General features: G+C 44.7%; 2 protein-coding genes across 2 annotated transcripts in view; one reads left to right on the plus strand and one right to left on the minus strand.

Annotated features, from left to right (window-relative positions):
* bacc1 (BPTF associated chromatin complex component 1) overlaps positions 1 to 3,084 on the plus strand; it is a 6,137-nt gene extending 3,053 nt beyond the window's left edge. The window contains exons 5-6 of the mRNA XM_071902232.2: positions 524 to 628; positions 1,494 to 3,084. Of these exons, the coding sequence (XP_071758333.1) occupies positions 524 to 628; positions 1,494 to 1,558 (170 nt within the window). The 3' untranslated portion in view covers positions 1,559 to 3,084. The remainder of the gene's footprint in view (positions 1 to 523; positions 629 to 1,493) is intronic.
* Positions 3,085 to 11,982: 8,898 nt separating this feature from the next.
* LOC139914047 (P2R1A-PPP2R2A-interacting phosphatase regulator 1) overlaps positions 11,983 to 12,500 on the minus strand; it is a 7,620-nt gene continuing 7,102 nt past the window's right edge. Inside the window, 2 exon segments of the mRNA XM_078286669.1 lie at positions 11,983 to 12,018; positions 12,020 to 12,095. Coding sequence (XP_078142795.1) covers positions 11,983 to 12,018; positions 12,020 to 12,095 — 112 coding nt within the window.

Below are 12,500 nucleotides of genomic sequence, written 5' to 3' on the forward strand. Positions count from 1 at the left end.
TGTGATTGGTCAAAGATTTTGATAACTGACAACTAACACCAACCAATCGGTCGGGGCGAGAAATTACATCATTGAATCAATCGTGGATAGACTGAACAGACCGATATGAATCACCAGGCAAATTCAAAAAGTGCTAAACACTGAGATCCATGGAGCCGGACAGCAGGTGTGGCTGTAGATCCATTCAGTAACGTTCTCAGTAAAAGTGAATAGTGTGATAAGGTGGATTTGGTTACTGTGACACAGTAAACTGTCTTGTCTTTAGCCCTAGTCTCTACTCCAAAACACTCTGAGTTGTAGCTTGAGAAGAGTCAGCTCAGTTAACCTGAACAAACTGTTAGCTAGCTAACTAGCCGGCATCGTTTTCACCTGGACCAAAAGAGACGAACACGACACACCAGGAAGAACCTTTTCTCTTCAGTCTCATCCCAATGAATCCTCCTCCTCTTCCTCCTCCTCCTCTTCCTCCTCTTCCTCCTCCTCCTCCTCCTCCCCCTCCTCCTCCTCTTCCTCCTCCTCTCAGATGTGACTCTCAGCGCTCTGAATGACTCGGATGTGAACAGCGACCTGGTGGACATCGAAGGACTCGGCGACGGCTCCTCCAACAAGAAGCTCAACTTTGACCAAGGTGAACATGCAGCAGAAATCTCAGAGGAAGGAAAAACATTTTTAATGGACAATTCCAGTGTGATTTGAGTTTTTTTGCTCAATTTTTACTTCTGCTCTCTGCTTGGAAACAAAGCAAGCTGAAGCTAAAGTGTTGAAATGATTGAATTTATTGAAGTTGAAACTGATTATAGAAATCAAACTCATGATGCTCTTACCAAGTTTTTATCCTATTAAAACCATATTGCATTGAAAAGTCCTAGATATTTAGTTTTCTTTAAGATATTAAATTGATACTGGACTCTTGATTTGTTCTGACTTGACTTGCTGTTCTACATTTAGACTTGGGACTTGACATTAATGACATGGACTTGACTTGGACTTGACTTGAGACTTGAGACTGACTTGAGACTTGACTTGAGACTTGAGACTTGAGACTGACTTGAGACTTGAGACTGACTTGAGACTGACTTGAGACTGACTTGAGACTGACTTGAGACAGACTTGAGACTTGACTTGAGACTTGACTTGGGACTTGAGACTGACTTGAGACTTGAGACTTGACTTGAGACTTGACTTGGGACTTGAGACTGACTTGAGACTTGACTTGAGACTTGAGACTGACTTGGGACTTGAGACTGACTTGAGACTGACTTGAGACTTGACTTGGGACTTGAGACTGACTTGAGACTTGACTTGAGACTTGAGACTGACTTGAGACTTGACTTGAGACTGACTTGAGACTGACTTGAGACTGACTTGAGACTTGACTTGAGACTTGACTTGAGACTTGACTTGAGACTTGAGACTGACTTGGGACTTGAGCAGAGTTGTCTTGGTCTCACCTCTGGTTCCAGTTCCTCATGTTCCTCATGTTGTTTCCTCAGAGAGCCTGAACCTGGACTCCAGCCTCATCATGAACTCCAGTGACCTCCCCCTTCTGTCCCGCTGACCTCCCGACCTTCGACCCCGCCCCGCCCCGCCCGGCCCGGGCGAGGTCGCTCCGGACGAACCGGCCCGCAGGAACAGAGCTCACCGGCTCCCCTTCAGTTTTATTTGTCGTTCTCTCTCGTGTTTCTCCTGCTGTTCATCACTCAGACTCAGAGGAGCGGGGAAGCTGCCGGTCCGTCAGATCAGAAGCGACTCGAGTAAAAGTTCAGTTTTAGTGAGTTTTACTTTCAGAGCAGCAGTCATGTTTTTCTCAGGGTGGAGACACAGAACTAGAACAGATAGAACGGTCTTTCCCATTCAAATCGGCGCTCGGGACGGTCGGAGCGGCGGCCATGTTGACGTGACCCGCTGGACGAGCGGCGGAGAACCGTTCTGTCCACTCCGGTTCTGTGGGAGGAAGTTAGATCTTTGATTGAAACTCTTCACCTTTAAAGACGTGACAAAATGATTGACAGCACATTAACCCCAGCTGGTTCTTTTTAAAGGACGGCAGTAACTTCAGTCTTCATCTGTTTCAGAGACTCTGAATGATGAACTGCAGGCTTTTAGTTTTTATTTTCCACAAAACAATGATGTGTAGCATTTTGGAGGAGAACTCTTGATCATGTTTCCACCGAGTGTTTCGGTCTAACCCGGCCTGCGGGTTCCTCTGTGGGTCCGGACAGTTTGGAAATGTTTGGAAAACCAATTTGACCAAATCTGAAAAGTTGTGAAAATGTTTGGAATCACAAAGATCTGCAGAATATATGTCCAGCTCACTGCTGCGGTGCAGAATCATGTCCTGCAGAGACACCTGGTTCAGTCCAGCTCCTCAACCTGGTCCTCCTGACCCTGAAAACAAACATTTTCATCATCTAGTGAGATTTCTTCCTCAGTATTATGAGATACTGTCATCATTTTGAGATACTAAGTCATATTCATCAGATCTCATAATTATGACTTAGTATCTCATAATACTAACTCATATTGATGAGAAACTTTCTCACAATTATGAGATACTAAGTCGTCAAATTGAGAACAAAATCTCACTTGTTAAGAAAAAAACAGAGCAGTTATGTGCTGCTTTTTTTTTTAATGCGGTGGAAATGAGCTTCCATAGTGAACAGCAAGAACAATTTTCCATTTTCAGGTCGTTTCATTTGTACGGAAGAGGATGAGGGTCATGTGAAAAATGTATTTGAGTTCTGAGTTTAAAGTCAGAAGTCAGATGTTTCACATGTGGCCCTCGTCCTCTTCCGTACATTTGATTCATTATCAGAGGCTGAAAATTGTATTTCACAAGAAAAAAAATTGATAATTAGATAATGAATTTGTACAGTGGAAATGTCCCCCCCCCCCCCCCCAGGTTGAGGACCAGCTGACAAAACTCTGGTCAGTTCAGATCAGGTGCAGAAATGTGTGAAAACCTGCAGAGAAGTTTCCAGATCATGAGACCTGATGCAGTTCAGAGAATCCAGTGGAGTCTTGTATGAGTCAGAGGCTGAGTCATGTGATGTGCCTCCATTTTATGATGTTTAGTAAAAAAAAAAAAAAAAAAGGTCAACTCCCTGTGTGTGTGTGTGTGTTGGATGCCTGAGCCTCGGTGCTGCTGGTTTTCTTCTGACTGGGAAACGGTTTGAATTCCTGCTCGAGTCTCCTCTGACTCCTGTGTGAATATCTGGAAGAGAAGAAGAAGAGAAGAAGAAGAAGAGCAGCCGGCGGCGTCTGCTTCCTCCTCTCTGTGTTTTCAGTATTTCACATTTTTATCCAGATCCATTTTTTTTTCCTCCCATAGTGAAACTGAATGAGGTTTCTGGATCCAGTTTGCTAGTCGTTCTGTTCTTAGAGGGTGAAATAATGAAAGTAGAGCGGAGTTATTTTTCTAGCAGCATGGTGTGGATTATTCTCATGAAACTGAAACAGTCTGTAGAGATTTATATTGTTTTTATCTGATAACTGATAAAGAAAAGCAGAACAGAGGAACCTGAAGCATCAGTATCAGTGTTTCAGTTTTACTCCTCTACTCATTTACATGTTAGACTGAAAGGGGGCGGGGCCACAAGCCCTTATTTGGGCTGAACAATGATGTCACGTTAGAGAGGAGAAGTATTACACAGATTTGTTGAATACTCGGTCCTGATTGGCCAATGAGGACTTTCTGAAGGTGTGTTCAGTTGCTGCTGGGAAAGTCCAATATCCTTAACGCTCACGTGCGATTCTGTCGGAAAACCGACGCCGGAAGACAAACGATAAACAAACATGGCCGCCCTGCAGCTGAACAAACGAATTTAACAAACTTCATCCGAACAAACGAGTCGCGGCGGCCCGTCGGACCGCAGACCTGCGATCGAGCTGCAGGTTTTCTTTCTGCTCACTGGAGATAAAGGTTTTCATTCTGATTGTTCAGAAACTTCGGTGGCAAAAACTTTTTCCCACTTCATCGTCCAGCTTCAGCCGGGCACTGAGGAGAAATCAGTCGTTAAAGGTCAAAGGTCATGGGTTGACATGATGAACATTCTCACCTGTGACCTGTCTCTAATGAGAAATTAAGTTTTCACATGAGAAATGAATAGTCACGTCACAGCAGGTGAAAATGTGAAAAGTAAGTGTTCATGTGGGGAAAAAAAACATTTTGCACCAACGAATTGAATTTTTCACGTGATGTCAGAATATTGTGAATAAAAAAGTTCACAAGAAAACGAACGTGTCTAAAAAGCGCGTGTGCTTTGAATTCATACGTGTGGTCTCACATGTGACTGTTTAATATACAGAAGCTCCTGTTACAATCTGTTTCTGATCAGAAGAGAAAACACATTTTCTGATATGATACAGATTTTTTATTGATAGTTTTCATATACAATATAATATATATTTATAGGGTGTACATGAGTTGTTTCCACTAGAAACTCGACCCATTTTGTGTCGATCTTACAGCCATGAGAGTCAGGAGGGAATGAATATTCGAATATAGTCTTTTATTTTTCTTTTACAGTCGCATAAAAATACATCATCTCATTTGTCGTATGTAGAGAATTTGTCCAAAAAAAAAACTATTTACAGTTTGAAAATACTTGTCTGAATGTTTTCATAGATGTGCTTTTAGTTCCCTTTATCACCTCTCTCTCTCTCTCTGTCCATCCATCTCTCTCTCTCTCTCTCTCTCTCTCTTCATATTTCTCTCTGGCAGATCAGCGTCTCTTTCCTACAGCGCCGTATTAAAGCCGCTGTAGGTGATTTTTGATTTTGATTTTTTTTTTACCTCAGCTGGGGGATAATATGCTGAGAAAAAACTCTAAATTTCTGAGATTAACGGCAGAAATTTAGGAGAAAAAACCCCTCAAATTTGCAAGAAAAAACTCGGAATTTCTGAGATCACAGTCAGAAAATTGCACCACTTTGACGTTGCTATGCAACGTCTCTTCAAAGTCCGTATGCTTATGATAATGTGATGACTTCAGGCTACAAGCACGAGTATTTCCTTATCGCTGAATCCAATTGCAAAGTATAATTTGATAAGGTCGTCCACTGCAGGCAACAAACAAATATACATTCATGCCAGAAATTCCTGTTTTTTTTCTCCTTTTTTTCTAACTTTAATCGAAGAATTTTTGTTTTTGTTTTTTTGATGCTCCAAATGTTTCAGAGGCTTTTCCTCTCGGACAAGAAGAAACACTGATTACGGGGAATTTTTTTGGCACAAACATGCTCAAATTTAACGTGATAATCGGTGACATTTTTATATAAATAAATGTCTGCCTGGTCCAACCCATATCCATCTCATTAAAACCTTTCCATTGTCTGTTCTAAACAGCCGGTCTGGTGCAGGAGAGACAAAAATAAGCAAATAAAAAAACAAGAACCTTGCAGATTATCACTTTACAGATCCTGAATATCAGCTGTCATCCGTTTCAATGATCTGCCAAAGAGAAACACGACTTCAACACTGAACACTGATCACTTCACTGATCGATCGATCACAGCAACATGAAAAGAAAAGCAGGAAGAGAACAGAAAGGTCAGAGTGCGCTGAACTGACCTCAGCACTGCTGTTTAGAACTGATATCAGTGACGGGACGATCAATCTAAATTCAATACAAAAACTGTCAGCATGTTGTCAGGAACATGAATGGTGATATCAGCTCCATGTTATTCTGCTGTCAGGAACATGAATGGTGATATCAGCTCCATGTTATTCTGCTGTCAGGAACATGAATGGTGATATCAGCTCCATGTTATTCTGCTGTCAGGAACATGAATGGTGATATCAGCTCCATGTTATTCTGCTGTCAGGAACATGAATGGTGATATCAGCTCCATGTTATTCTGCTGTCAGGAACATGAATGGTGATATCAGCTCCATGTTATTCTGCTGTAGTAATCACTAATGAGACTCTTGACCATCACAGTTTCACAAGCTCTCCATCCAAATTATATTATTGTCACTTTGTAATGACATTTTTAAATTGTTGTTTACATTCTAGCAGCCAATGGCATCGCTGGAAAGATTTGAGTCTCAGAAATAAACAGAATTCTGCAGACAGACTGTCTAATCACATGGTGATCAGCAGATCGTCTCGTCACTAATCAATACTGCAGTTTATTATATTATTATCCTACAAAATCAATCCAGGCACCTGGTTCTGGATCAGGACTCCCACGCCCACATGGACGTTTAAGGACTTTTCCAATTACTTTCAAGGTTTTGTTTGGAGAGATTTAAGGACTCAAAGTTGTCTGGTTCTGGTCCTTCATTTCTAAACAAATCCACAAACTTTCAAGGATTTTCCAGGCCTGTGGGGAGGAACCCGGTTAGAAACCTCATTCATGTTTTTACGAAGTCCTGATCCCGTCTGGGCTGGGAAAACCTTTCAGAACCTGCTGTGTCATTTTTAAATGTACGAAGTTGTCGATCTGAAAGTAAAGCTGCTTGATGAAACTCCTGAACGTCGACATGTTGGAGACACGAGGTTCCTGTCCCACGGATCCGGATCGGACCGGTTCAGATGATCTGAACCAGACGGATTCACAAAACATCCGAACTAAGAAACTGTCTGGATTTACGCACGCTATCGAACGCCACCGTTACATTTCTGATGATTTTTGGCTTGAAAACATTCTCTGGAGCTGCGATCCACAGGAGGATCAGAGTCTCTGAGTTCTGATCCAGCTGCAGATCCGGTTCTCTTCCTGCTCGGGACAGAGCGGGACGTCCGGTTTGCAAAGTCAAACGCACAGTAAAGCTTAAAGCTGCGGTCTGTCTGTCCAGGATGATGTCATCCATCCTGCTCGCATCACTTCCTGCCAGCTGCACATCAAGGTCTGTAAATTATTCAGGTTTAGTGATTTAAAAAAAAACAAACTGTGGGTTCACAAACGTTTCACCACTTTCACTTCAACATCTGTGGACGTGGAAAAATGATTTGTACACACATGAAAAATTACTCTTCGCTCTTTAAAAATTCACAGATGTTGAAGTGCAAGTTCTGCAGTAAAAGCACAAAGTGAGATTTTAGTGAACGCTCCCGACTCTGAACTGATCGTATTATTGTGAAAATAACCGATCGTTCTGATTTTCACGCCTCGGACCGCTCGTTCACCGTCGGTGTCGACACCGCTGTTGGGAAAGTTACTTCTGAGACTTACAGCTCCTAAATAGTGACCAGTTACTTTGCTTAGTTACTCTTTATTAAAGTAACTCATTAAAGTACTTTCAAGTTACTCACTTTTCTCCTCAGGTGTATTGTGCTTCTTAAACAAATGCTTTTTTAAATGTTAAGTGCCTGTTCTCCAGTGTGGCTCCACTTTCTGTTCAGTGAACCTGCATCAGCATCAGGAAGCTGTGACATCATGAAGCTGTGACATCATGAAGCTGTGACATCATGAAGCTGTGACATCATGAAGCGCCAGACTTTCATTTTAACTTTATGGAAGCAAATAAAAAGGTAACGAAAGAAACGTTTTAAAAAGCAACGAATAACTGATTGCTTAATTAAAAAAACGACCATGTCAAGTTACTCGTTACTACGAAAAAGTAATCTGATTACTATATAACGCGTTACCCCAACACCGGTCGACACGCTTCCCCCGGTCCTTCCTGTCGTCACCACCAGGAGGCGACCTGAACGCTTTGTCCCGGTCCGCAGTTCCTGTTTTTACGGTAAATCCGACACGACTTGAACGCGGCATCGACCTGGTGATCTACAGACCTTGAGCTGCATGGATCCTGACCGGTTGCCATGACAACTGCTCTTCATCAACCAGTTTACCATTTGGAGACACAAAAGCTTTTTCAATCCCAGAACGTTGCTGATTGTCACCGGCAATTTAAGAGCAAACTTTTCCACTCAGGTGCTGATCCAGACTCAGCAGGAATTATCTTCGACCCCGAGCTTAACCCAATCATGTCTCTGATACGGGACAGACAGACAGACAGACAGACAGACAGACAGACAGACAGACAGGTGGTCAGACAGACAGGTAGAGAGACAGACAGACAGACAGACAGGTGGTCAGACAGACAGACAGACAGACAGACAGACAGACAGACAGACAGACAGGCAGACAGACAGACAGACAGACAGACAGACAGACGGTAACAAGTCAGGAAAACAAAGCGCAGCAGAACTAAACAGCATGTCTTACATCAGGATATGTAACAGCGAAACATGATTAATATGGTCTAACTAGTATTTTGTGCAAAATCGTGAAAATGGAAAACAGGATGTAAAATCCACGACTAAAAGATTTGGAAACATTTTTTTGTCCGTTGCTGAAATGAAATCAGCAAATCAGGAAAGAGTCCGAGCGAGTTCTGGATTCTTTCTTTCTGTTTTGAATAAGACACTTCCATAAAAACAGCTTATAGAGACTCCTATGTACATATTTCACAAGTGAAAGGTCAGGTGGTTAAAAAAGAGCGGGTGACTCTTAAAAAAAGACGAGTTGTGTCATTACGGGATGCTGCTGATGTGTTGGAAACGACACGTCCTTTTTAAGAGCGCGGGGGAACGAGTCGGCCATCTTTCCCCGTGGATTTACGCCTAAAAAACGAAAACCGCTCCATGTTTCGGCACAGTGAGGAGAAGCTACTAGAAAACTTTTCGGGTCGTTTTTCGGGTCCTGAGTAAGTGCAAAAGTTGGATGGGAAGAAGGAGCTTAACATGAAGATATGGTTCAATTTGGAAACTCTCTCACACAAGATGGCCGCCCCTGACCTCTGACTACGACTCAGAGGGACCAGCGAAGAAACAAACGGTTTTGGTTCAACAGATTTCCAACATTTGATTGAAAAAACGGCACAAAATTTGATGGTGCTTTTTAAAAAAGTTCTTGGTTGACAAAATGATAATAATGCTTCATACAGATTGGATCTTATGGATTTTCCAGATCTGAACATGAAGTTTCAGTTTTTAATAGATCTGTAGGGGGTCTGGGGGACAGAACTGCTTTCTTCTTAAATTACACTGGACTTGGAAGTCATTTGTCAGTTTGTTCTCTTCAGCCCTCCGTACGTTTCTTTGTGGTTAAACCGTACGATGAGCGGACGGGGAATAAAACACGAGTCCGATCACTGGGAAACAAACTGAGCTCAGTTTGAGAAAAGGAAACAAAGCAGGAGAGGAGCGGCCATCATCAAAAAAACAACAAGGCCGCTGGAAGAAGGTGAAGAAGATCCAAATCTTTGCGGACCGCATGCCGCCAAAAACAACAGACCGGACCCTCAGACAGACTGCTGGCTTCTGAAGAGTAAATCGCCCTTAAAGACCAGGAGAGACAGAGCGACGCCGGGGGGTTCGGGCTCTACAGTCGAACCCCCGGCCGCAGACCGAGGGCCGCAGACCGGCCCTGCTCCGGTTCTGAATATTCACATATAGATACACTATAAACATATAGACATGGAGCCTCAAAGGCCTGCAGACCGCCGGTTCTGAGCACTTCTTCTGTCCGGGACCCGGTTCGTCTCGTCCCGGGACCCGGCCCCGTTAAACGGTCCGAGCTCTCGTAACGCCGGGACTCCCGGAAGCGGGCCGTCGACCCGCTTTGGGGTCAGGAGCCACAGTTTAAGAAACCAGGCTGCAGACGGAGACAGGCGGGACGCTTGATGCCGAGCTGCAGGCCTCCGTCCGGTTCGGATGGAGGATGGAAGACTAAACCTTCAGAGAGCGATGCGGTTCTTGACGCTCGGGTCGGTCGAGCTTCATTACTCTTTACATCTGACTCGGGCTCAACAACATTGACAGAAATACTGACTGATTCGCAGTTTTGGCCTTACAAAAAGCTATAGTCCTTGGATTTGGTTTGGGTTTGGACCGAACCTTTACAGCACAGGTCAGCTTCAGGGAAATGTTCACTGCAGGACTGCACAATTATTACTGAAACAATATTTTTTCTGCATATTCTGATCATGTACATTAATCACAATTATTAGTGTTGATGATTAAAAGAAGTAAAATTACTTCACAGCACTTCTGACATCAGCGGCCGTTCTAAATGAAACGCTTCAATTTTGCTGATATGTCAATATTGTATGATCATTAATTGAGGAAATGTACATGTCAGCACACAGTACAGGATCAATGTGCAGCCCTGGCTCACTGGTTTATGAGTAGTGTCAGAGTCCAGAAGTGACTCCAGCTGTGATGGTTTCTCTAGTTTCTCTCCTCTTATTCGGCAGTCTGGACCGATCTGTCGGCTTCAGAGCCGAGTTTCTAAAGGAGCTGTGCCACCGAAATCACCGGAACTCCAATAATTCCTGATCGAATGGCCAATAAGCCAACTTATTGATTAACCAATCACTAACAAAGCTATTTGTCGTCTTTCCTTGCCAGAATACAACTCTAAAACACAAAGTTTTGGCTGAAGTTGGTTTAGTTTAGTTCCAGAAGCAGCAGCTGGATCAGCGGAGGCAGAAGAAAAGTTCCTGAGGCCTCGGTGTCACGACTCCTCCAGACAGACGGCTCTGCTCCGGCTGGCCGACAGTCCGACCGGCGCGGCGGGGTCAAAGGTCAAACACCCTGCCTCCATGTTACCTTTCACTGCTCATTCCCACCACATCCAGCCGCTTCACTCTTTGCATCAACATGATCATCTGCTACGTCTTGATTACAACTCAAGACCTGATTAGAACTTTCTCAGAACCAGAGAATTTTGACCAGAGAACCAAGTTCTGGAACTTCAAAACGGCATCCTCTGATTGGTCGGACAGGAGGAGCTGCTTCCTCGGTTAGGCTGTTTGTGTGGAGCCCCGAGCCTCCATCCATCCATCCCTCCATCCATCCCTCCATCCATCCATCCATCCATCCCTCCATCCATCCAGGAAGTCCTTCTGACCGGCTTACAGTCCAACATGGACTCCAGCTGACTGGTTTAAATCACAAGAGGAATCCAAAAGCCCTCATAGGCCAGCTGATAAGCTGACTGGTGAACTGAAGAGAGAGGAAGAGGTAATCCGATAGGCTGGGGGTTAAATATCCAATCGCCCAGTAGGACCTTCGACGGACAGATGAGGAACTTCCAGAAAGCTTCTGCAGGGAAGTTTGCTTCCAAATGTCTGAAGGATCCAAAACTCTGAGGTGAACACCGATCCCTCCGCCGAATTCACCGTGAAAATACACCATGCGGGGTGTAGGGAACAGAGCTGAACCCTGCTGATATACACCATGTAGGGAACGGGTTTGTCCCACGGACTCCAGATGGCGCTGGCGAGTCTCGACTTGACGTCTCGAGTTCCACGGCGGTTCTTTCCCGGTAGCGAAACCTGATGAAACGCTGCGCGGCAGAAAGCAGCCGGTCAAAATCCAATTCTGACATGATGCCTTCGTCCGTGGACATACGAAACACCGATATATCCAAAACGTTATCTTTGAAACCTCTGAAAGTGTCTGTCAGCTCCAGATATGCGACTCTCCTGAAGCCCCGAGCCCCGCCCGGGCCCGGCCGGCCGGAGAGACGACTCTTGCACTCGCCTTCTTATTGCGCCTCCAATGTGCTCTGAAAAGTTTCGTCACATCTAAATAAAAAGTTGCTTGATTGTAGGAAAACATTTTCAGTGTTTCTCATCACGTTTTGCTCCGGCAGACAGCGGAGCGACTCGAGATGTAAAGTCAAGTCAAGACTCAACGGCGCCACCTGGAGTCTGTGGGACCAGAAACAGACCTGAACCCTGACTGTGAATGTTTCCCCATGTCACTACTGTCCGTCCAATGTGGTTTGCAGGGACAGACGGGACATGCAGCGATGTGATTGGCTGCTGATGAAGGTTTGTCCGACAGACGGAAGGAATCGAGGAGACGGCGGTCGGCGTTTCGTATGTCCGTTGAACGGACTTCGGGAGACTGGTTTCCGGAGCTGCTGGTGGTCTGCACCCACAGAGGCAGGGTGGTGACGCCCGGTGGGTGAGGAGGGGTGAGGAGGGGTGAGGAGGGGTGGGGAGGGGTGGGCGGGGTCTTAGTGTCCGGGGTGGTGGGGGGTGAAGGAGGGGGGGGGGAGACAGAGACAGAGGGCTGCTCTGCGGACTGACGCCTCCCGCTGGAGGAGAATCTGCTACAGCCTGAGAAACACTGATAGAAGAAGAGGAGAGAGAGAGAGAGAGAGAGAGAGAGAGAGAGAGAGAGAGAGAGAGAGAGAGAGAGAGAGAGAGAGAGAGAGAGCTTTAATGCATTAAAGTGTGAAGAAAGAGAAGAAGATGGACGATATAAAGTTAATCATAAGTGTAAAAGCTGTCAGCTGCGCGTCCGTCCCGCGGTCTGGACGGTGAGAAAAGGGGTGTAGGACGGAGAGAAATTATCTGGAGAACATGTGTGTGCTTCCTTCAGTTAAATTCATTAGAAAGAGTTTCAGTGAGTTTGTGTTACTTGGAGCTTCAGCAATTGAACGAAATAGAATGAAAGCTGACTTTTGTAAACATGTTTTATGGCTTATTACGGTTGCTAGGTAATTCCTGGTGGTTTCCAGAAGGTTCCTAG

Source organism: Centroberyx gerrardi, chromosome 11 (genome assembly GCF_048128805.1).
Source record: "Centroberyx gerrardi isolate f3 chromosome 11, fCenGer3.hap1.cur.20231027, whole genome shotgun sequence".
Classification (NCBI taxonomy): Eukaryota; Metazoa; Chordata; class Actinopteri; order Beryciformes; family Berycidae; genus Centroberyx; species Centroberyx gerrardi.